Below are 27,020 nucleotides of genomic sequence, written 5' to 3' on the forward strand. Positions count from 1 at the left end.
CAATAATACATGCTCGCAATATGAAATACATTCATAAATCTGAACTGGAAACGGGCAACAGCTAAAATCAGGAAACGCCACCGTGTGGTGATCGGTCTTATTCCTGGGTGGTACTCTCGTTCGGAATCGAAGCAATTTTACGGCAAGTAAGTGCTCCTAGCATTACCACCTTGAAAGAGAGAAAATGAGCACTCGAAGGCGGGTGAATGGGTTTTCTGACTGAGGCTTAATGCAAGATTGATGACTCCCATGTTCAATGGTGTAAGCTAGATTAACGACCTTCCCGCCGCAATAACCTAACCAACCACTCAATGGCGATCAGGTGATGTCACGCGATGCCTTTATTATCCTCGAAAAATCAAGGTATTGTTACGGTATCCGCTATCACGGAACTTGTAAATCACGCCAAGAGCGATTTCATTTCTCCACGGGACGGTTCCACTTTTTTACGTGAGAAGGCGTTCGGATATGCTTGAAAGACACAGTGCAGAGGTAGGATAACCTTCTCAGACCTGAAAGTGTATTTTCCGCAGAAAATGTTCGTTTTCCTCATTTTTCTACAGAAATAGAACCGAAAAATATTAATCCACTTCAGAAATTGTTATGTTCAAAATGATTTTTACTACATTAAAATCTTTTAGAAAAAATCATTAAGCAATAATGAACGTATCAATTACAGTACGTAAACATAATGAGGTAATCACAAGAAGTGTTTTTTGCATGAAAGAATAAATTGCATAGTATTGATGTTACATAAGGTCATATTATTGAAATTAAGTAAAATAGTACCAATAAATGGTGCGCACCTCTCTTAACGCCACTCATTGTAGAATAACCCCAAAACTAGAAACTCTCGTAATGAACCACGCTTGGGTTTCATGTGAGAGATGGAAAACAGTTGAACATGTTCAAGCGAACAACGCGTAGAATACGATACCAGCGGCAATGATCACTTGGAGACATTCTTAGATCAGGGTATGATTTTTTCAAATCAGATGTATCATATATGATGCACTGGGTCTTAAGAGGATATAACTCCAAACAATGAACTCCAAAGAAGCAAGCGAATAGCACTGCGTATTTAATTACGATAACAGGGAGCAGGAGAAATTTGCGAATTACCACAGCCATTGTTTTTAAATCAATCTGTCGGCACTACAGCATGTCAATATGGATTTTAAATGCATTTAATGAATCTGTGATGACAATGTAGTCTTTACATGCCACCCATACAAATCGCTAGCAAACATACCTGTACACGACGCCACAGAGGGGAGGGAGGAAAAGAATAAGGGATAAGGTATCTCTTTTTCAGTTGTCAGTGGATAAGGCGCAGCTTTCCATTCTCCGCAGAAACATTAATGAGAGGTACTGTTTCCAAGAAGTTAATATAGAACGACCAAATTTACTCATCAGAAGCAAACTCCCCGTTAAAAATTGCAATGTAGGAATAACAAATAACTAAATGGAGCTATAAAGATACAAGGAAGGGAATACCAATGTAAAGGGAGATCTTGATAAACAGAAGAGAGTTATTGATAGAATTGCAGGTTAAAATTGAAAAGAATAGGCTGGAAAAGATTATAGCGTGGAACGTGGACGCTGATGAAGGAGCTGATTGCGTTAGAGATTAACATCTTGTACGAATTACTAATGACGTAATTTTAGAAAAATGAGAAAAATAAATTTTTAATATTTTTCAGCAAAATACCTAAAATGAGCAAAACAAATTATCTGGCGATTCTTTTGCCACGATGAAAACATCTTGCGACGCAAATGGACAGTTTTTAGTTTTATTGCGTTAATATATTTACCTCCGAACACTATTATTGACTTCTTTCTCAAATTTATAGCACTGCAACCTTCCTAGGAAGCACTTCGCCTACTGAAGGAATGCTGAAAAGAGCTATTCTTGTGAATACAGTGCATTTATCTAGGTTTTTTTCAGACGTAGTACAAACCTTAGTTTGGCGATCGTTTCGTCCATTGCATTAGCAGATGCCTCGTCCAATGGCGCCTCGGTGGACGGGGGCAATTTGACGGGTCGCACGTGCTCCATGACGTGCAGGTCGCTGGACGGCTCCCCGATGCTCAGGTTCCTCCGAGCGGGAGGCTCGAGCTCCACCGACTGCGGATGGTGCACCTCCGCAGGCGAGGCATCCGTCGTGTTCACCACGAGCAGTCCGATGCCCACCGGAGGAAACAGTGTGGACACTGAAAGAGAGAAAGAGAAACACATCAGTGAATGCTCGGGGAGAGCTCGTCCTGAGCAAAGCCAAAGGTGCATGGAAATCACAGAGTTAGGGAAGAAATGGGGAAATCCAGATCCCTGGGCAATCTATCACTTTTTTGTTTAATTTATTCAATGCCACACCCCCGAGAACAACGCTATTTGGTAATGAAGAATCTGAGATTTTCCCGGTGAATAGCGTGGATGAAAGCTTCTCGGGTTTCCAACCGGGTCAGGGTCTGCATGGTGTAGGCCGACGTTGCTAAACACAATATTCGTATCATTCACCTTCCTCCTGGCAAACTCCGGGATCAGTTAGTCCGAGCTAAGGACCCTATTGGTCTGAAGACAGCCGGCATTTACCGCATTCCATGCGAATGTGGTAAAGTGTGTATTGGAGAGACGGAGAGGACCATTGAGACGAGGGTGAAGGAGCATCGACGCCACCTCCGACTCGGACAGTTTGAAAAATCGGCCATTGCTGAACACTGTGTTCAGAAAAATCACAATATCCACTGGGAAGAAACTGCCCAACAGAATGAAACGACTTTAGCCCGCAGCCACCGAGGCCTGCATAAACTTCACATAAAGTCACTCATTTAGGGGTTTAACCCAAGGGTTGGATCGGAAAGATGGGGGTAGAGCTCACCCCGGGAATATATTTAAGAATACACATTTTTTCGGTGTCCAACGTTCAAAAATGTTTCTCAAACAATGCATCAGGTTAGGCTTTCCATACCTGCCGAAGTTTCGGAAAATGACTAGATATCATCGCGTGATATCTCAGGACAGCAAAAATGGAAGAAATAGGTACGTGAAATATTTTTACAAGTAAAATATTTCTTTCAACATTTATATAAAAATTTAACCTACACCCATACGTTATCATAGGTGCAGAAGTCACCAAGTTTTTTAAGGGACTGTAATTATCCGCTGAGCTGAAAGCCACCAAATGCCTCCACCAGTTGCGGATGGTGAGTCGACCTCTAGATATAGAGCTAAACTGCGCTATTAGCGAGTTTACTCAAATAATAAGCATTCGTGGACAAAAATCGATGGCATTCAGAAGTGGTATGGGTCCATCCCAGGGTAAATTTGGCCATCTTAATGTTACAATAAACCTGTGAAAATTCCGTGACTTGGCAATGAGAGGGCACCAACAATAACGCCTCACATCACCCGGGGGTGAGGGCAGCAGCTCTTCTTCACATGAGTGGAGAAGACCACAGTGGTTAGTCCTAGGACACTAATTACACTGTGGACGCGGTAACATTTACTTTAACGGCTGTAGTGCTGTGATGTGGAAGGTAATGGGAAACCACCGCATAATTACCCCGGAGAGTCGCAGCCACTCCAATTTAAAAAAAATCAGATATGTTATAACTGCCTTAGGTAATGGGTAATGTTGAGAATATTTTTTAATGTGCGCAGTTACGTAACTTTTAGTCCTAGCACTTGCCGCTAGAGAAGCTGTCTTCTGCGAAACTTGTTAGCGCACCTGCAAAGTTACCCCTTCGAGCTTTCGTTCGCTCTCTCTCGTTCTGTCCTCCGACTAGAGCACATCAACTCCTGCGACATTCCAGTCCGCTTGGCCTATTTTTCCTGTCGGATTAAATTTACCATAAAGGAGCTCACATGCCTTTATCTTATACATTAAAACGAGAAGGTATTTCTCTGTCATTCCGTTTATGCTCCCTTATACTGCGCCAACAGTGCAATAAAAATAAGTTACAGACACAAATAATACAGATAAATTATACATCGCTTTTTTATGAGATTTTAGATTGTCTTTTTTCATTAACGGTAATTCAACTTTCAATCCCCGAATGAACTGTCGTCACTGATGTCTGAGTCCTCTTCTTCAACATCATCCAAAATCTAGCAGTCTTAAATCTTTAGCTAGGTCAGCTACTTAAGCTTGAGATACGGTATCTTCTAAGCTCAATGCCTTCTCTCCATCTTCTCTTTGTTTGTCGTCACCTCGAGCCCCAAGTGTGTTTGGTCCGCCTCATTAGTCCTTAGCGTCCTAAGCGAAGGGGCCATGTGCTTCGCTCTGCATTTATTTTTTTTTATTTTTTCTGGACAGTAATCAACGAATATATGATTCCATATATACAGTCAGCGTAGAGCAGGACTCCTTCGAGATATTTTCTCGTCTCTTGAGGAGCCTTATAAACCACGAGCTTCAGTCCACTAGAGTCATTCATGCTATGTGGTGTTCTTTCAGGCAGTGTGTTGAAATTCTCATCGGGTGTACTTAAAGTGTGTGGTATTTTTTATAATTGGGGATCCTACGAAAAGGCAATAGTATTGAAAGGCAAAAAAGAGACTCGGAAGTCTGTTTGTGTGTTAGGTTATAGTAAATTCATTGGTGGGGTGAATTTCAAGGCAAAGACGTACGTCAACTTGCAGTTTTATTTTGGAATCGGTGAAGAAAGGCCGTGTTTGTTGCCCTAGTGACGTGTCGTGCTCTAGTGTAATTCTTAAATTCATCTTGCCTAGTGATTTCGTTCGACCTTTATTGAATTATCACTAATAATTACTATCTTTTCTCGGAGTTGGACGGAACTGTGATTCTTCAGCTTGAAAATGTTTAAGGTAAGTTGTACCAATTTCCATACCAAATATAGGTGTGTTTGCCTACTTCTTAAACAATGTGTTATATCACTTTTAGATTATCATCATGGCAATTATCATTTTGATTTGTTTTCAAGGGTGGTAATGGATTCATATCAAATAAATCGTTCTAAGTTGCATAATGAAATATTAGAAATAAAGTGTAAAACATCAGGCGAGAAAAAAATACTCTTACTGGATTTTTTGTCGCGGAGACTAAATGTCCAGAGCTATGAGGAAGCTGTTGATGGTCTCCGAGAATTTCTTAGGTTGGAATTTTGGCTATATTACGAAAAATTATGGAACAAATGTTACCGTAATAATAAAAGATTTTTATTGCGATGTAAGGAATGGCTCGCGGAGCCAATAATTATCCTTGAAGCTGTCCGGCAATACTTTCCTGGTTCCTCAAAGGCAACAGGTATGTATTATATTTACGTATGTTTTGAACGTTTTTAGTAAATTTAATTTCTGAATATCTAAACTTATTCCATATGCAATGCATTCTATATACCACTCTATATCCTACTATTATTGCTTTGTTAGGTTCATTAGGGCGGCCCGAGAAAGACTTTATTTCTTCGTGTTACAGATCCAAGAGAAGAAAAGTTCAGAACATAAAAAGTACTTCTTCGGTAGCTGAGCTGGCATTAGCCATCACTCTTGGTTTAAGGGAGGAAGGAAATACTGCAGCCGCGGATTTAATAACGGAAGTTACTACAACAACTCCAACAAGAGCTAAGAAAGTTCTAAGTAAGTGGAGGAAAAGTGATGAGGCGCAAAAACAAATGTCTCCATTATCTCTTTTCATCACCATTGGGCTGACCAAAAGTCAATATAATGCGTTAAAATTCTCCGCTCGCACTCACAAACATTTTTTGTACCCCAACTACACACGGGTGTTAACAGCAAAAATAGCTGCATACCCACAAGATATACGCATAACAGAGAACGAGTGCGAAGTTAGCCTACAATCCTTGCTAAACCACACAGTATCGAGGATATTGGAGTGCGAATCAACTGTTCCTGCGTCCAGCAAGGTGAACTGCACGTTGATATGCAAATATGGATTTGATGGGAGTTCGGGCCATTCCCAATACAAACAGGGTTGGGTAAAGGCGGATTCTTCGGATGAATATTTATTCATGAGCTCCGTGGTGCCACTTCGTTTGGTAAATGACGAAAATGGTATAAGTTTAAGGCGTTTTAAATTCCATATCTTGCTTATTAATGTTAAATAAGACTGTAATAAAATTGATAACTCTATTCCAACTCTGCTCTTTTAGATGAAATAATATGGAAAAATCCTCGCCCATCGTCAACAAGATTTTGCCGGCCTATCCGCCTCCGGTGGTTGAAGGAAACTACGGAAGTTGCTGTTGAGGAAAGCAAATATATACAAAGGCAGATTGACGGCCTGAAAAATTGGAGCAATAGAAATTACTCGGTCAACTTCAGCTTGTTGCTAACAATGATAAATGGAAAGGTAAGAAAAATTCATGCTTATATCGTGATAGACTGGAATATTTTAAAGTTTATGGATTAAAATTAATGAATGACGATTATTTTAGGTATGCAATGCATTGACTGGCAACCCGAGTATGAGGTGCTACATCTGCGGAGCAACAGCTGCGGAGATGAATAATTTGATGGATTTAAGGAATCGACCTGTAGATGTGACCAAATATTCCTTCGGAATATTGACCTTGCATTACTATATCCGGTTTTTTGAATGTTTGCTACACATATCGTACAGGCTGGAGTTCAGAAAGTGGCAGGTAAGAAAGAATACAACAAGCTTGAATATAGTTCAATGGTGAAAATGCCATTAAATTACGAGAAAAAAACTCTTTACAGGCTCGAGGTAATCTCAAAACGCTACTTACGAAGAGGAAAATAAGAATTCAGAAGGTTTTCAAGGAAAGGATGGGGATAATCGTTGATGTTCCCAGACCTGGATCTGGTAACACAAATGACGGTAATTCGGCCAGGCGCTTCTTCGATTCCCCAGAATTGGCCGCTGATTTGACAGGTAATTGAGTGAACGTGCTCTGTATTAGGAAAACATATGTAATAGCATAACTTCACGCATATGTTTGCATATAAAAATGGGAAAGTATAATGTGACATTAGCAGTAAATTAATTATCTTGTTTTAATTACAGGTATCAATGTTGATCCTTTCCCTTGGGCTACAACCTTGTCACGGTGGAAAGGCTTGTGTTTTCCTATGACCCTAAGAGCTGCACTGGCGGGATTAATTCGAAATTAGTCCCTGTAGGGCCACCCAAGCCAGAGAGGTCGAAGGGTAGGAGCCAGACGAAAGGTAGTCCACGTGATGGTGTCACGTGAAAAACACTGTTGGAATGGAAGTGGGAAACCCTACCAACTATCTATTCCCTGAAAACATGGAGTTTGATCAAACTAGCCTCGGATGGTCTAATTGCGAGACCCAGCCCTTAAGGGCGGGTGTCGTAGGTGGCAACGAGATTGGCAAGGTCCTCGGGGTCCGTATCATGCGAAATCCTTGCAGAAATATATCATCATCATCTTTTTCAGCATCAGCAATAGCATCCCAGGAGCAGGACAAGAAGACTAAGTGGATGGGGAAGAAGAAGGCATCGATGAATATAGGGACATGGAATGTGAGGACTATGATGAGGGCGGGGAAGTTAGAAAATATCAAAAGGGAAATGGATAAAGGGAGGATAGATATCTTAGGATTATGCGAGGTGAGGTGGAGGGATGGCGAGGACTATTGGAGTGATGGGTATAGGGTTATATATAGTGGAGGGGAAGAAAGCCAGCGGGGGGTAGCTTTAGTACTAAACGGGAAGATGGGTAAGCGTGTGGTAGGTATAGACCAGGTAAGCGATAGGATTCTGGTGGTAGAAATTGAGGCGCGGCCCACCAACCTTGTGGTGGTCCAAGTTTACATGCCCACTAGCAATCATAGGGAGGAAGAAGTAGATGAGGTGTATGAACAGCTCGAGGATATAATTAGAGACACACCGGGTAAGAAAAATCTGGTAGTAATGGGGGACTGGAACGCCTCAGTCGGGGAAGGCAGGGATGGAAACGAAATAGGAGATTTTGGTCTAGGAAAACGGAACGACAAGGGAGAGAAAGCAGCAGAATTTTGTAGGAGAAACAAATTATTCATCACAAACACGTGGTTCAATCATCATAAAGGGCGAAGGTACACGTGGAAAAGTCCAGGGGATGCGGGGAGATATCAAATAGACTACATTATGGTAAGACAGAGGTTTAGGAATAGTGTGAAAAACTCGCGCAGCTTCCCTGCAGCGGATGCGGATTCGGACCACAATCTAGTGCTCATGAAATGCAACGTAAGATTCAAAAGACTTATAAGAGTTAGGAAGACGAAGAAATGGAACGTAGAAGCCCAGAAAGGGAGCATGAGGAGAGAATATCATGAACTAGTGGACATAAGTATGCGGGACATTGACAACACCAAGACTGTTGAGGAAAGATGGGATAATATAAAAACGGGAATAGTCAAAGCGGCGGAGAAGTCAATTGGCTACGTGAACAGTAGAAGGATAAAGAAGCCGTGGATAACGGAGAAGATGATAAGGGAAATGGAGGAGAGGAGGAAGTGGAAGAACGTGGACACAGAACAGGGAAAAAGAATGTACAGGGAACTGAATAATCGATTACGACGTGAAACTAAGAGGGCAAGGGAGGCTTGGTGGAAAGGACAGTGCGAGGAAATGGAAAAGTTCCAGAAGGATGGAGAAGTAGACGCGTTGTACGCCAAAGTTAAGTTGCTGTTGGGCGGCAAAAGAGGACAAGCCATGTCTAAAATTAAGGCTAAAGATGGGAGGATGCTAACCGAGCGAGAAGAGGTAAAGAGTAGATGGAAGGAATACGTGGAGGACCTGTATGACGGAGCGAACAGACCAGAGAGATTGACTCTAGAGGAGGAAAGTGCAGTGGAGGATGATAATCTTGGACCGGAGATATTAGATTCAGAAATAGAGAGAGCACTTCGTGATATGAAGGCTAGGAAAGCAGTAGGCGTGGACAATATTCCGTGTGAGCTTCTGAAGAATCTAGGGAAGGAAGGTAAGAAAAGGTTTTTCGAACTAGTGCGCAGGATCTACGAGGAGGGATGTTGGCTGGAAGATTTCGTGAAGACTGTTTTAATTCCGCTTCCGAAGAAGAAGAAAGCTGTGGAATGCGGAGATTATAGGACTATCAGCCTAATATTGCATGCGGCGAAAGTGGTACTGAGGATATTGAACAGACGAATGGAGGCGAGGGCAAATGAGTATTTGGGCGAAGATCAATTTGGTTTCAGAAAAGGGAAGTCAACTAGAGATGCAATGGCAATAATGAGGTCCCTCGTCGAGAGGAACCTAGAATATGACCAGGACGTATATGCGTGTTTCGTAGATTTTGAGAAAGCGTTTGATAGGGTGAACTGGGCAAAGTTGATGGATATTCTGAAGAGAATAGGTGTAGATTAGAGGGATAGACGACTGATTCGTAATCTTTATATGGCCCAGACGGCGCAAGTGAGGGTAGCGGACGGAGAATCTGGGTGGGCAAGCATCGGCCGAGGTGTGAGGCAAGGCTGTCCTCTATCGCCGCTGCTCTTTAACGTGTACGCTGAGGAGATGGTAAGGGAAGCGTGGGATGAGTTAGAAGCTGGGATAAAAGTGGGAGGAATGATGTTCAAATCAGTGAGATTCGCGGATGACCAGGCGTTGACCAGCCAGTCAGCGAGGGGGCTTCAGGCTCTAGTGGATGCGTTATACGAACGTTGCGAGGAGTATGGGATGAGGATTAATCACAAGAAAACTAAGGTTATGCGGTTTTGTAAAGCATCACGAGCGAGGAATGTGAGACTCAAGATAAAGGTGGGTGGCGAAAAACTTGAGCAGGTTGAACAATTCAACTATTTAGGCAGTACGTTAGAGGAAAACGGATACAATAGTAAGGACATCAGGAAGAGAATAGCATTAGCAAAGGAGGCGTTCATGAACAGGAAGGAGCTTCTGAGAGGATCGTTGTGTAAGAGTTTAAAGAAGAGGTTAGTGAAGAGTTTGATTTGGAGCGTAGCTCTCTACGGTGCGGAAACGTGGACACTGAGGAAAGAAGACGAGAGAAGATTGGAGACATTCGAGATGTGGGTGTGGAGAAGAATGGAGAGGGTGAAATGGACGGAGAGGAGAAGGAACGACGAAGTGCTGGATATGGTTGGCGAGGAGAGGCAGCTTTTAGATGAGATACGCAGGAGACAGAAGGTATGGATGGAGTTAGTGCTTAGCGGTGAGGGGATGTTGAAAATGGTATTAGAGGGTAGAATGTTAGGTAAACGAGGGAGGGGAAGGAAAAGAATAGAATTTTTAGATAGATTGAAGGAGAGTAGGCCTTACAGTGAATTAAAGAAGGCAGTGCTGGAAGGAAAGGGAGATACTCCATGAAAACCTACCTTAATCGTTGGAATACTATAATAATAATAATAATGTTGATCTAATAAAAAGAATTCCATCATTCTGAGGGCAGTATCAAGTGGCATAACACTACATTATATAGCTTTCTCGGACTATTGCCAGAGAACTGCAGAGCTATATGTTTAACTGTATCCGTGGTATTATATGCCAACCACGGTGCATAAGGTACTGCTGCATGGAAGCGAAATTGCAAAAGAAGCGATTCTTTCCTTGGGGCAACTTTCAGAAGAGGCACTGGAAGCTCGGAATAAGAACACACGTACTTTCCGCATGAGATTTCGTAGGAAGCACTCCAGAGAGGCCACAAACGACGACCTATTCAAAAGACTGCTGTTAACGTCTGATCCGTTTCTTTCCTCTACACTGACATCAACTCGGAGAAGACCAAAAGAAATGCCAAAAGATTTAAGATATCTGCTGATTTTGGATGATGTTGAAGAAGAGGACTCAGACATCAGTGACGACAGTTCATTCGGGGATTGAAAGTTGAATTACCGTTAATGAAAAAAGTAGAGATGGGTCGAATAGCAGATTTCTCGAATTCGAATATCGAATTCGAATATTAAATCATAGCTCGAATATTCGAATACCTCGAATTTCGAATACCTCGAATACTAAATGATGAATGCTGGAATGTTTGACTCGGTTGCCTATGCAGCAGGCAACACAAGATTTTGGGGAGTAATTTTGATTTCCTTAAAATGATTCGAACAGGAATTTAGCTGATTAATGAATAATTTAATTTTATGGAAACAATTGGGCATATAATTAATTCAACTAACATCGCTTTACCCCCACTCCTGCTGCCAAGTGCTAGCTGACAATCTGAGGCATTTTGCAAAATACAAGCTCTTTTCCACCGGATTTTCTTCAATTATTTTCAGTCCATCTTTGGGAGTTCTCACGAGATAAGAAGATGAATTGGAATTGCTATCAGGGAAAAACCAAATATTCTGAGAAAGTATCCTTTTGTCTGTGACTGTAACAATAAAGATTTATAGCACCACTCATAAATTGTAACTTGATATATGTTTTTGGAAAAAAATACCGCATCAACTTCCGAGAAGCTCTGCTGCTCATATCGAGTTTCGCCAGAATGCTAAGTCTCCGTCGTGTTTTGACATTTATTTCTTTGCGTAAAATGCTTAAATAAACTCAGAAATACGTCGTGTTTGGTCTTATTCTTTTTGAAATTACGCGCACATTACTAATATTTCAATTCAATAAAGGTGTAACATCAATTGACGAAAGTCATTCTTAGACACCCTTTGTGCTAACAGATGACTCATGCAGCGGTTGACCTCCACAGAAATGGGGAACTTCGAAGCTGGTAGGAAAAAAAAGGTCAGTGGGGGAGGAGAGGGAGGGCCCGAAACACGTTTCTATTGTTCTCGCGTATTTTTTCGAAGCTATGGTCTTCGTAATATGATCCCTGCGCGAGCTGTGACCTTTTTTTATTTTGAAGAAGAGGAAAGCCTCAGAGGGGGGCTAGTGCTGAATAGAGAGGGATACCGGACCTTGGGAAATGCGCTAATGTAAGTATCCCACGGTACTCACACAGCAGTTGACCTCCAGAAATGGGGAACTTCAAAGCAGGTAGCCAGAAAAAGGTCAGTGGGTGAGAAAAGGGGGGAGGGCGTGAAACACGTTTTTATTGTTCTCGTAACTCGATATTTTTTTCGAAGCAGGGGTCTTCGTAATGCGATCCCTGCGCGAGCTGGGACCTTTTGTTTGATTTCGGAGAAGAGGAAAGCGTCAGAGTGGTTGAGGCGAGTGCTGAATGGAGGGGGATAGAGGATCGTGGGAAATGCCCTAAGTATGCTATCCCACGGCACTGAGTTTCTCCTGGTGGGGGGAATCGGGGATTTTCGGATTTTTTCACCCGACTATTTTCGGTTCCCCTCGTCGAACACTTTTCACCGCTAAAATCCACGAATTTGATGCAATTCGTCAACTTGCGTAAAACGGCGCTGCGAGCACTAAATGACTACAGTTCTCTACATTTTTCCGAGTCACTACCAACGACGTGCGTGCGACAGTGTATGACGCGAAATTCAAAGTATTCGAGGTATTCGAGGCGGTACTTTTCGCATAACTATTCGAAATCTCGAATATCGAATACTTTCTAGTATTCGAGGTATTCGAGTATTCGCGGATACTATTCGCACATCTCTAGAAAAAAGACAATCTAAAACCTCATTAAAAAAGCGATGTAAAAGATGAATTCCGAAGTACGTATTCTCTTTATATTCTTGTTTATAACTCCACATTAAATTAATTCGTAAGATTTAGAGCTAATGATTGGTAATCCGCTAATTCTACATTCTTTTTTTATTGAAATATTCCACTACGAACTTAAAAAACAGTTTCCAAACTTCATTAACGCAAATGTTTGATTTCATAATGATTTTTGCATTTATCAAACGTGTTTCTTGTATGCTGCGTAACGATGGATGAAAAGTTAAATTTGAGAAAATCAATTTAACTCTTTATTTACCATTTTAATATAATATTTAATTATGAATTCAAGGATAAAAGTTATCTTTTCTTTCTCCTTCAAACATTCTCCTATTGTATGGTGACATCAAAAAGGAAAAACCCGTGTAGAAGGACCCTTTACATACCTTTGCCTTTAAAGGCCTTGCGTGGTCATTAAACGCCACTATCCGCGCGACCCTCCTCTGCGAGGGTTGAAAAGGGAGGGTAGCTAGTGGTAGGGACAAAGAATATAGGTCGTTGCCTTCCCCAGAAGCTGTTTACTTCTCTCTTTATTTCGCATGCCAACTGAATCTCTTAACAATACTTCAATATCCGAAGCATACTTCGTGAACGTAGAATGGTACGGACAAAAATCTAATCCTTACCATCTTCACTAGAGTAATGCGTTAACCGGTTAATCTATTGATCCATTATCTTGGTAATAGTGTTTAAGGTCAATGCTTACTATGTGTCATGCTTCAAATGGTGATTTTTAAGAAGCAATTCTGAAAAAAAAAACTGATAAATCGCCCGCAGTTACCGAGCCTCTGAGTCCCGCGTGGCGTAGCTCAGACTTGATGCGCGATCGAAAAATCGCTCTCATTTTCGTGGTCGCAAACATTTTTCCAAGATTTCTTCGCAGTATTCTTAATAAATGTCTACTTCACACTGTGATGTAAATTTCCCGATTACCATATTTCGTAAACGGAAGATAATATCTACTATATTTGAAATTTCACGCGAAAAATGGGTACGCCATTTTGTGTTGTAAAACCATGTAAATGTAAACAAAAATCTTCAAAAATCATGAACAATATGGCCAAAGCATTTGCTCAAAGGAATTTAGTGTTTTTTATTCCATAAATATCATACAACTGCAACACCACCTGCATAAGTTCAAAGATTTTCGGAGAAAAGCGAGTTCGCCCGAGTTTTTGAAAATTGGTCATGTTTGAGCTGCTGTATCTCAACAACGGATCAAAATTATGAAAATTGGCATACAAGTCCATAATTAACCATCATTTTTGAGTATTTGTGCCAAGTTTTAGGTCCCTATCTCAATAAAAGCCATTTGGGACTTTAGTCCGGCTTTTTCCGATTTCAGAGCCCTGTGCGGCGCACAGTGGGCCAAAACCGAAAAAAGCTGGCCAAAAGTCGAAAAATGAGGTTAGCGCAAATCAACCAAAAACAGTTGATATTTATTATTAAGCATGTACTCTTTAAGATAGGGTGCCACACAGAGCATAGAATGTGTTAATATAATTTTTACAGCTGGTCAAAGTAGAGCATGTCAGAGAGACTTTAGTGACCTGATTTTTTCCGTTGAAAATAGCTAAATTTGTGGCTTCATTACAGAGTCGTTGTTAAGAATATTGGTTTCAAAGTATTTTTATCCATAACATTGATCTTTATTAAATGAATGGAGAGAGTTTTTGCTTGATTTTACTTGCTAATTAATATTTTTATAATTTTTCAAAAACTGTGTTGATTTTCCATGAAATTTTATGTTTAACGGTAATTATCGTTTATATGTACATCAGGCTACACAGAGTTATTTATACTGTGAGATAGAAAAAAGCATATAGAACAATTTACAGAATGCAGTTTTTGCGATAACTTGCGATCCTAATTTTAACAACCATATTTATGTGAATCCACCCCGGCCACTCGGACCACTGTGGCGGCCACGAAACGGCGGCGGGACTAAGCGAGGAAAGGATATGATATCCGTGCATAAAGACGACGGAATGCCTGCTCAATGACATAAGTCACTTGAATACTTATTTTATGAATACTAATAACCTTGATTTTTGCATATTATACTATAAATGGCTAAATTCAACGTACATCTTGGCGCAGATAACAGTTTCTTGCTAAATTGGTGACTGGCAATTCTACGATTAGGAGGTAATTGGGAGGTTTCTCAGCAGAGTTATGGGCTAAAATCTTTGAAAAGATTTTTCCAGAATTTCGGATTTCCCTCAAGCATCATGAGCAGGCTGTGGTCGAGGGGTTTAGGGAAGGTCATGCACATGCAGCGGCAGGCGCCCGCGCCGGCTGGTTGAGGATTTGCGACCCTCCGTACTTACTGGCCCGGCAATGCTGGTTTTACAACCTTGCTGGTAATGACTCTTTTCTACTTCCCCTAATTCTATGGTAGCTATCCCAAGTTATGCTTTTTACACGTTTTCGCCTCTTGCCGACCCTTTCCGCCACTTGTTCCGACAAATGGAATTCTCAGTTAGTGTCCCTAGGGGTTTTCCGGTTGTTTTTGCCTACCACATGCATCAGTTGTCCTAGCGAGAGTGTCGAGTGAACATCCACTGTAAGTGACTGTGCTGTGTTATAACACTGGATTGATCTGTCAACGTTAGAAGCACTTCAAAGGAGGATATAGTTGTACCTGGGAAGCAAAGCCTCCTTGCACCCGCCTCCGTTTCGTTGTGACTACAATAAGTGTACTCCTCATCCATCGAAAACGATTTTACTCTCCATTGTGGTGAGAAGAGTGCTAATGGTAAGCAAAATTTTCATTTTTAAAATGGATTCCTCGTTAGAGTCCGCATTTTTTTTTTGCTACCCATGTATGACTGATGATAGTTGGGCTGTCGATGGAACTGATTACCTGATATTTTTTTATTTCATATAGTAGTGTTTGATACTAAATTTGATATAAACCATGGAGAGTAGAGAAGTGACGCGGTTACAGCTTCATGACAAAATTGTGGAGAGAAAAAAAGTACCACGGCACGTGAGATAAAAAATGTTGTGATAGATTTTTTGATTGAAAAATATCGATTGAATGCTAATTTAAAAGGTATTTTGACGAAGTGCCTACAAGCATACTTTTTCGCAAGATATTTTGAGAAATGGAAGAAGGCGCAGCGAAGGGAAAGCTACTTTAGAGCTAATAATAGCAAATGGCTAGAGGAAGAAATCAAATTCCCTGAAGTAGTGTACAAATATCTTCCTGCTACCTACGGAATTTTCATTAAAATGTTTAATAAATAGTTTTTTTTTAGATAGAATCGCTTTTCTATGTCACTAATTCGTACTTTTACAGATTCACCGCTGGACACCGTGTTTGGTAGACCTGCATTACACTTTGAAGTTTCTAGTGAAAGATCAAAACTAAGGAAAACAGAGCAGCTAAGAGCTGTTACATCAGTAAAGGAGTTATCATTCGCCGCGTCCATGAAATTCCGCGAGCGAGGAGAGGAATCAACTGCCAAAGTAATTAAAGAAGTGACAATGGCGACTCCCACAAGAGCTACTAGAATTCTTTCCAAATGGAGGAAAAAGGACCATTCTCAGAGGGAAATGACACCAGAAACGGCACTTTCCCTTTTTATTTCAGTGAATATGACAAAATTCCAGTACAACCTCATCCGGCATGTGTCAAAAAATCACGGGCATAAGTTGTTTCCCAGCTACAATCAGGTGTTTTCCGCAAAAAAATCAACTTATCCAAATGGAATACATATCAGCGAGGAAACGTGTGAGGTGGGCACACAAGAGTTACTTAACCATACGGCACAATGGATCATTGAATCCATGACAAATGATTCTATGGAACATATCGCCATTCCACATGAATGCACGTTGATCTGCAAGTACGGCTTCGACGGCAGTGCGGGGCATTCTCAATATAAGCAAAAATGGACGAGGGATGAACTGAATGATGAATATTTATTTGCAAGTTCATTGGTTCCTCTCCATTTGAAACGCAATATTTCTGGTAAGAGAAATTATTTCTTTAAATAATGTAGTCTGCTCTATCGGATAAACCTCCTTCATGAAAGACTTTATTCCAGGAAATTTTTTGTGGTCCAATCCCTGCCCTTCATCGGTAAGATATTGCCGACCGATTCGTCTTCAGTGGGCTAATGAAAGTAAAAAGCTTTCAATTGAGGAAGAAAAGTATATAGAGAGGCAAATAAAGACGCTTAAGAATCTAGAGATTGAAAAATGTTCAGTAAAATTTTGTATGGTACTCACAATGATAGACGGAAAGGTTAGTACGAGTAATAGACCTCTATCATTGACATCATTTTGTTTTTCTATTGTGGCCTGGTTTGAGTGTACTACAGGAGCTCATGATTATCTATTTTAGGTGTGCAATGCTCTTACTAATGCCAGTTCAATGAAGTGTTATATTTGTGGGGCAAGGATATCCGAAATGAACAATCTGGAGAACTTGAGGACTGCAATTAGTACCTCACGATTTTCATTTGGCTTATCCCCTCTCCATTGCTATATTCGGTGCTTGGAGTGTCTTTTACGCATATCCTATCGCTTGGACATAAAGCAGTGGAAAGTGAGTGTATTTTAAACCTACGTGAAGCTTTTATTGCTTGTAATACATTAGTAATGTGTCTGTCCGTGTATTTTAATTCTGATTTCATTTTGAAACTTCATATTTAAGGCAAAGGTTAATGATGGGAGTAAACAGAAAATGCAGGCTAGGAGAGAAAGGATTCGGAGGTTATTTTAAAAAAATGGGCCTGATAATACATGTACCAAAACCAGGATACGGCACCACAAACGATGGTAACACAGCTAGACGCTTCTTTTCGAACCCAAAATTATCAGCAAAAATTACCGGTAAGAGAGTCTGACGACAGCTACAAAATTTGAAAATCTTCGGTGCTGAAATTAAGAGAGATGTTTTAGTCAATTAAATATTTTTCAGGACTACATGAACAACTGATTTGAAGGCTTTCAAATATTTTGAAAGCAATCTCAAGCTGTCGAGCACTCAAACACAGTGAGTTCAGAAAATACTGTCTAGCGACAGCAATATTGTATGTGAAAAAATACCCTTGGTATTATATGCCGCCAACGGTGCACAAGCTTTAATTTCATGGTGCAGGTATATCCAAGGAAGCTATTCTACCCATCGGGCAGCTTTCAGAAGATGCCTTGGAATCGAGAAATAAAGATATTAGGAAATTCCGGCAACACAATACGCGGAAGATATCAAGAGAGGCGACTAATGAAGATTTATTTCGGAGGTTGCTGCTCACCTCTGATCCCTTGATATCTTCGATTTCATTTCGCAATAGTAAATTGAAGGAAGATTTAGATCCAGAAGTGAAAAAACTTATTGACAACGGGAATGATAAATATGAAGATGAGAGTGATGACGAGTCATCAGAGGATGAGTGACCACTTTTATTTTATGTATTAATTGATTAAAAATATTGATTCAAGTTTTTGACAATGAAATTATTGGCAAATATTTATTCAATATTGAAATTATAAATTATCATGGTCTCTGTCACTGGTTAAAATTTATGTTGCATTGCACTCAACTACTAATTATATGCGGTGCCTTTATGGTATGTACCCTTTCATGACGGTTTTACCCTTGAGCCTTCGCGCGGAGGCCGCGTGCAAACGGTAAGAAACCTAACGGTTCGCGCGCTCCCCAAGCCCTTTTCACTCGTGGGCAGCCCATTTGTGTACCCAAATTTGTTCTTTTACTTTGAAAACGTGCAAATATTTCCAGTAGAGAAATTTAGTTTTCCCGAAATAAGCCGCCTATGCGATTGGCTCGCTCATTTCTAGCCGAGTCAGTCTCCTTTCAGTATTCCTAGTCGAATTGCCGAATGACGTTCACAGAGTAGTTGCTCAGTTATGGATACAACGAAAGTGACTAGTCAAGATTTGCATAATGTGGTCTTGGCAAATAGAGAGGGGACTATTCACAAAGTTTTAATACATGGAGCGGGAATTGTGAAACATTACATTCTTCCTATTGGACAGCTTTCCGAGGAGACATTGGGAGCCCGACACGAGGAAGTTAGAAGACCATAACATATCGGGAAAAACATACCAGAAAAGTTTGTTTTTGGACTCAAAATTTACCTTATGCACAACTATTTGACAGCTTCAACGGCAGAAAAATTCTATTTTTCCCTTGATATTTCCATAGCAGAAGGTAGGCATGCCCCTGTAGAGTTTGCTTCCCGTATCACATTCGCCTATTTTTATTGTTATCGCCCTTCTAAACAATATTGTGGCCTAAATAATCCTAAATAAATTGTATTTTTACAATACACAATTTGTAAAAAGTTTCGTTAATTTTCCAATTCTTTCGACTCTAGCGACTTTTGGCCAGCTTTTTTTTGATTCTAGCCCACTGTGCGGAGTCTGTGATCCGTCGGCGGAGAAGGCAAGAGATGTCTGTGGAGCTGGAAGACAAGGCGTTGCACTCGGGGCCAAGATTTCCGGGAGAAAGGGTGGAGAAAAGGGGGGGGGGATTGGAAGGCACTCGACTTGTCGCCAGGGACGACCTTGAGGAGCGCACAATAGTAGCTGCCGCACACCCCCCCGAGTCCACCAAAGGGAGCAGATGCTTCGCGCAACGAACTCCAGACCAAGGGTCATAAACACGCTGCCCGGTGGATAAATATTTGCGGCCCTTAGGAGTTAAAGAAAATATTATGTAGTCATACAGAATATAAAATGTATATCGACACACTCGTCAAAAATAAAAAAATGCCAAAAATCGACAAATTCATTGATTAAAATTTTTAACCAATAATTAATATTGCACGTTGAAATTGCACGTTTTTATTTATTTCAATGATGTTAATTGGATTAATATGGCCCTCCATACGCTGTGAAATCGATTTTTGACCCTTGAATTAAAAAAGGTTGACGATCACTGCCCTAGACGAAGATTACATGAGGCTTCATCCTGGGCGTTTGTGTTTCTTGGCCTCGCACTGCCCGTTATAAAAGCTTTAAGATGCCCACTGCCGGCGCCATGTAAAGCCGATTAGTTTTTAAGTTTAATTTTAGAACTATAAAACCTTAGGGAAATTCATCATCAGGTAATTAATTTTAATTCTTCCTAATTTTAAGAGTGCAATGCACACGCTCACTAGAAGACTTTCTTTCCTTTTCTCCTTCACTTACACTGGAAAGGTAAATACTGGTCCCTTACACGCTTGAAAAGTCATGTCCCGTATGTCGAGATTTATTCTCCAATGCAAATTAAAGACTAATTCTCCAATGCTAATTAAGTGCCAAGGGCACGCTCCAAAATGCTGAAAATGTGGTCTGAAGACGCACAGAGGCAGCAAGCTAAATGCAAGGGCCAAAAGCCCAGTCAATGAGGGAACGAACGAACGCATTAAAATATATAACGGGGAATGTTTACCATACAAAATTTTATTGAATATTTGCATAATCTTTAAATTTAATCTTTTGCATTTATTTTATAATATTTGCATAATCATTAGGTGTATATATTGATATTACGACTTGCACTAATCTCTTTCAGGGAAGAGGGATTATTATTATTATCTACCAGCTTCAAAAATAAACAAAAACAGTAGCAGTTTTTCTTCAAGAGCCTTACATGCTCAGAATGGTAGGGTGAAATGGGTAAAGAGAACGCAACATACCCGCAAAACTGCTAGTAAAATTTTTCATTCATCATGAGCAACTTCCATAAAGTAACGCCTCAGACTATCAACTTGATATAGAGGTTAACTGCGAGATGAGCAAGTTCTCTCGTCGAAAAAGCTGTCACGGACAAAAAGCGGCGGTGTTCTGAGTGGGTATTCGGCTACCTTTGGGTAAGGTAGACCATTTAAATGATACCGAAACCTGTTAAGATACCGTGACTTGGCGACTGGGAGCCGCCAACAATTATGCCTCTCATCACTCGGGGGAGAGGGCAGCAGCTCTTCTTCACATGTGCGAAGGTGGAGACCATACTGGTCGGTACAGCGACACACATTTCACTACGGGCGTGGTAACATTTACTTTAACGGCTATAGTACTGCCATGTGGAAGGCAAGGGGAAACCACCACATTATCATCCCGAGGAGTCGCAGCTACTCCAACTCAATTTATATAATGACACGATGGAATTCTCTCGGGTTAAATATTCCGGAGGTAAACTAGTCCCCCATTCGGATCTCCGAGCGGGGACTACTCGAGAGGGTACATCGGTCAAAGGTGATAGAATAGTACGGATAGGAACATGGAACGTCAGATCACTTCGTACCTGCGGTAGGCTAGAGAACTTAAGGGTGGAGATGCGAAGAATGAACCTCAACGCATTAGGCATCAGCGAAATTTTGGAGTGGAAGCTAACATAATGATACACGCATGATCACTAAATAGTAATGTTGGAGTAGGGATAATGCTTAAAAAAATTGCCGATGTGCGTGTTAAAAGCTACCTGCAGTTTAATGAAAGGATAGTAATGATGAAGATAGATACTAAACCCGTAGCTACTGTAGTCGTGCAGGTTTACAAGCCTACATCAGAATATGAACTAGTACTCCACTCTACTTATACAGCTACTCCACTCAATTTATATAATGACACGATGGTATTCTCTCGGGTTAAATATTCCGGAGGTAAACTAGTCCCCCATTCGGATCTCCGGGCGGAGACTACTCGAGAGGGTACATCGGTCAAACGAGATAGAATGTTACGGATAGGAACATGGAACGTAAGATCACTTCGTACCTGCGGTAAGATAGAGAACTTGAAGGTGGAGATGCGAAGAATGAACCTCGATGTATTAGGCATCAGCGAAATGAAATGGCCCCAGGAAGGAGACTTTTGGAGCGGAAGCTACAGAATTATACACACAGGATCGCTAAACGGTAGTTCTGGAGTAGGCATAATGCTTAGAAAGAGTGCCGGGATGCGTGTTAAAAGCTACCTGCAGTTTAATGAAAGGATAGTAATGATGAAGATAGATACTAAACCCGTAGCTACTGTAGTCGTGCAGGTTTACAAGCCTACATCAGAATATGAAGATGAAGAAGTATAAGATGTCTACCAAGATATAGCGGAAGTTAACAAGCGGGTAAGAGGGGGAGAAAATCTAATTATTTTAGGTGACAGGAACGCCGTCGTCGGCGAAGGTCAAGACCGAATAATAACAGGGAAATATGGGTTAGCTAACCGAAATGAAAGAGGAGAAAGGCTACTGGAATTCTTCACGGAGCACAGGCTAGTGGTTGCCAACACTTTATTCGAAAATCCGCTGCTAAGAAGATACAGGTGGAAGATGCCGGGAGACCTTAGAAGATTCCAAATCGACTACATTCTAGCGAAACAAAGATTCAGGAACCAGGTGAAGGACTGCAAAAGTTATCCATGGGCAGATATCGATAGTGACCATAACTTAGTTATGATGAAATGCAACCTTAAATCTAAAAAGTTGAAGAAAGCCGTGAAAAACATATGGCAGATTGAAATATTGGAGGTTCAGCATCAACTTGCCTTTAGAGAAGCTTTAGGAAGGAGAATATGGGAGGATATGACCAATAAACCAGTTGAGGAGAGCTGGAAAACCATTAGAAGTGGTCTGCAGGCAGCAGCAAAGGAAGTTCTTGCTAAAAGAAGAGTCATTATGAAAAAACCATGGATCACGCAGGTAGTATTAGATCTCATTGAAGAAAGAAGAAAATACAAGGCTGGGGAAACAGATGAAGGACAGAATTGTTACAAGAGAATAAGGAACGAAATATGTCGAAAAGCGCGGAAGGCTAGAGAAACGTGGATTAAAAATATTTGTGAAGACTTACAAAAAATTCTTAAACATTGAAAAGTAGAGGCCGCCTATAGGATAGTAAAGGAACACTTTAAGGAAAGGGGCGTATGATGAAATACCCTTAGGGACAAAAACGGAGAACTAATTCTTGAAAACGAAGACAAAGGGAAGAGATGGAAGGAATATCTGGAAGATTTGTACAAAAGAAGCAGCTTAAGAACGAATACTATCAAGAACGAGAGGGAATTGGATGCCGATGACATAGGAGCCCTTATTTTAAGATCAGAATTTGATGCGGCTGTAAGAGACCTTGGGATAAATAAAGCGTGTGGCATTGATGATATTCCCGCAGAGCTAATTAAAAATGCAGGAGAGAAGACGTTGAAGCAGTTATACAAAATCATAAGTGAAATGTGTTCCTCAGGTGAGATACCAAAGAACTTCGAGAGGAACATTATAATCCCTATTCCCAAGAAGCAGTCTTAGTAAAGTGCGAAGATTTTAGGACCATAAGCCTTACTACTCATGCGTCAAAGATTCTGACAAGGATCACCTATAGAAGAACAGAACGAAGAGCAGGAGAGTACTTGGATCAGGACCAATTTGGATTCAGGAAACATAAAGGCACAAGAGCAGCAATATCCCAGGCTACCAAGTACTCTGCTAGTTACGTTACTAGGGTCTAAAATTTTTCAAGCCCCCGGTAACGTTCTCATTTTGACGCTTGGGCAACGGATATTTCGAAGATGCTATTCGCTTAACCGAAAATCGTTCAGTTTAGCCAACAAAACATTCCAAGGCCACACCATATCAAGTCAGTACATTATACATTCCGAGGTAAGCTTTTTCTACTCACGCCCCTAGTCAGAAACCTTACGATGCCAATTATAGGCTGCTACGAAATCCAGGCCAAAAAAATGAAGATCTTAGTGAAATACCGAAACCGTTTTTCACTATGAAGGTCAAAATAATAAATATTACGGTCTAGACGATTCTGTTACTCGTAACGCCGTAAGGTTATATTTTCCCTCGCCATATCCGAAGAATTTCGAGACGTATTCATAAACGCGGCAGTATAAACACCTTGGGCTAAAATCAAGAATGGTCTCAGCATGGCTAATGCAAAGTAGCGCATTCATCAATTAGCCACAGGAAAACTATTTATGAATAGCTTCTATTCTTTGCAATACCTTCGTATGGTAGGAATAGAATCGGGCAGGGAACAATGCTATCACATAATCACTGCCTATATTAGAAATGTGTGGAAAAGCGTATTGCCTAAACTTGGCGCAGATATGAAAGACAAGATTATGATTCCACCAAACAAGAGCTTTCTCAGACCCACCGGTCACATAAATCCACAGACTTGGCTCTGGTCATGTTTCCTTTCATTCCATGCCGCTCCTTTTAGAGATATTACGGTCGCGTCGAAAAAAACAGCAAGTTTCACATTTGGAGACAAGAGGGAATAATTCTCCCACTCTATTGTCATGAGAAGGACGGTCCGTTATGCCCTCGAGAGAAGGTCACGCAATATTTCGACGTGCACCGCACAGCGTTCGAACGAAGACTTACTTGCAGATACTACTCCCGTCCCAATGAAAAACAAGCGATAGTAAAGAGTCTAGAGTAGCACCGTCTAGTGGTGGCGTGGCTCAACCTCCACACATAATTCGAAAACCAAACAATCACAGTAGGGTAGTTTCTTCATCAAAGAAGTAATAATCTCCAGGAGTAATAATCTTTCGATTTAGACAAAAAAAATTAATAGGAAACCACCCTAATGACTGAATCGAGGAGCAAAAGATCTATATTCGTCACATGAAACGTGTTTATCATTAATTCAACGCAGAGCAACTGGGAAGGTCTACGGAATAAAAATAGCATGAAATTTTTGAAGGCATCCGGTAAGCAATGTTGTAATTTAAGTTTCGCGGCGAACAATATAATTTCCTGAATAGCCGCTGGCTAGACTCAGAATATCCAGCCAAACCTAAATATATAGAAGGTCCTATGCGAATTTTAATTATATCCTCACAGTTTTAAAGCAAAACTAAAGGCTCCAAAGAGGTCCTCCATTCTAAACATAATTATTTAAGCGGGATCAATGCCACGCAGAACTAAAATAAAACGTAATTACGCCATCCAGTAGGACTCCTAACGATAACATAAACAGGCGAAGAGCCCGAAATCAGTTATACGCTTACTTAAAATTATTTTGTAGGCATTAATGTTCATATCTTCGATTTAAGCAAGCGTTTAATGGTACCCTAATCCTTACCTTCAGTTAAAATTACATTGTACAAAGTATTTTTTATTACATTGATACATGAAATGACGTAAAATGTTAAATAGCCAAAAACTCAGAATTGAAGATATTCCTCAGTATGAATAAAAAATACTTCTTAATATTCAAACAATAGTACAACATCCCTCGAGTTCAATTGAAGTGTAACTCATCGTAAATACCTTAAATGTGTCACTTAATGGGGTGAAGGAAAATTATAATGAATGATCGAATACGACTATATCTCGGAGAACGTTTACCAGCCACAAACGCGGAAACACAGATCTTCCCTGGCAGGAATAAAAATCAAAAATGCCGTCGAGAAAAGTAAAAAAAAAAGAAAAAAAATGCAAACACGCTTCATGCAACTCGAAGAAAAACCCGCCAGCGAAGCCACGCGGGACCTACCCCCAATTCTCGCGGACTGGAACACGAAATAGCGATTGAGGGAGGGGGTGAAGAGGTGTCAGAAGATGGAGGAAGAAGGGGGAAGGGATAAGGGATACGGTAGGGAGGGAGGGGGTGGTCGGAGGGGAGGGAAGCGTCCGGCAGTCGGGAAGAGGCTTGACTCACACAGCCAGCGGTCTGCAGGAAAGAAAAACACCAAGGACACCTTTCATCTCTCTCACTCCGCCGTAGAATCACCCGCGGCTCACCTGGCCTCCCCTCCCTCCCTCCCTCCCTCCACAGAGCCACGCCTCAAAAATCCAAACCTCCCCTGCTGCGCTTCGCGAACTCATACCACCGATATGATCCGTCCACACCGACAAGGTGTGAGAGGCACTAGCCAGGCCAGGGTGGTTTTATTATTATATTCAATACCAAAATTAGATAATTTTTAATAGGGTAGTTTCCCTCATCAAAGAAAACTAAAGGCATTGATCACGATTCGTTACCCACCATTAGTATATTCATGATATACAAATTATCCCAATTTAGACGAATGTTAATAGTCAATTTAGCCTCATTTGAAAAAGGCCAGTTTTTGCACCCTTGCGATGCCACTCCACATGACGTCACAGCGACCTAGATGATATACGATTAGATAGGAGTTTTACATCGTCTGAGATTACCAATGCATGCACGACGCACAGAGCTCAGGGAAACATCTCTTAATAATAACCCATTAAAATTGCATGTGGTCGAAAAGTTTCCTCCGTTTGATAGGGTATTTATAATCCTTATTTAAGCCAAGCGCTACCTATAACCAGGGTATTCTGCTACCCGCTGGCAGCCTGCATCGTGACGGCGCTCATAGCCTCGCACCAAGGTGGCCTCACACGGCGGTAGGCGGAACCGGAATGACGTCACGCGGGATTTTCCTAGCATTCATACTAAGCCGTCGCGTTTTCGCACTCTTGAAAATGTTCACTTTTCATTTAATCGCGAAAAATAGATATCGTCATTTAAAAATATAAAACCATGAGATACGTACGTATCCAGGAGTAATAATCTTTCGATTTAGGCAAACATAGGAAAAACATAGGAAACCGCCCTATCTTGATGAATGGCGATGTAATACGGTAACTATAATCGTAAACATAATTGAACTTTTATGTAAATTGAGAATTCAATCTCGGAACACATTTTTTTTACGAAAACGAAACACGTAAACGTTAACTGACATCGTTACAATAACTTCTTTAAAAATTGACAGTGAGTATAATATCTGAGGAATATTAGTTTAAAATATTTATTTCGGTAATTTTCAGCATCGATAATTGGCGAATGTGATAATCATTACCGTGAAGGTAATTTAACTCATGCATCGAAAGTAAAATCTCGGAAAACGATTTTTTCTGTCGATCAATGACATTAACTATAACTTATATCGTGATGTCTCCATGTTTCTGGGTTTCACCGCGTGAATATTCTTTGTGACGACAGTTTCTCCGGTATTCCAACCGGCGTCTTCAGGTCGATGTCGGGTTTCAATTTTTGGTGACTTATATAGCTCATTTTTGGCGCCTATTTTTCATGCTGGATGCTGATTGGTCCACCTTCTTTTCTCTCGTGTGACCCTCTTCCACGAGCTGTGGAGAGGGTAGCCGTCTTCTCTATTCATGTTTTCCGGTGTCTTGAATATTTCGATAGCCTCCTTTATTAGCCTGGGATAATATCTATTTTCTTTTGCAACAACTGTTGCTTCGTCAAAGAGTATCTGGTGTCCGGGTTCGCTCCATGCATGCTCCGCAATGGCGAAGAGCTGAAATTGCTTATTTCTTGGGGCTCTTCTGTGTTCCTGGATGCACACTTTCATTGATCTACACGTCTCTCCTATGTAGTCTTTGCCGCATGAAAATGGCACCTTATAGACACCTTCCTGAATGTCGTGCGGAAAAACGTCTTTTGGACCCGGTAGCACATCGCCAGTCTTGGTGACACAAGTGAAACT

General features: G+C 40.9%; 1 protein-coding gene across 1 annotated transcript in view; it reads right to left on the reverse strand.

Moving 5' to 3' along the window:
- Window positions 1–1,933: 1,933 nt before the first annotated feature.
- Window positions 1,934–27,020, reverse strand: part of LOC124162470 — a 44,308-nt gene continuing 19,221 nt past the window's right edge. Inside the window, exon 3 of the mRNA XM_046539012.1 lies at window positions 1,934–2,214. Coding sequence (XP_046394968.1) covers window positions 1,934–2,214 — 281 coding nt within the window. The remainder of the gene's footprint in view (window positions 2,215–27,020) is intronic.

This window comes from Ischnura elegans, chromosome 7 (genome assembly GCF_921293095.1).
Source record: "Ischnura elegans chromosome 7, ioIscEleg1.1, whole genome shotgun sequence".
NCBI classification, from domain to species: Eukaryota; Metazoa; Arthropoda; class Insecta; order Odonata; family Coenagrionidae; genus Ischnura; species Ischnura elegans.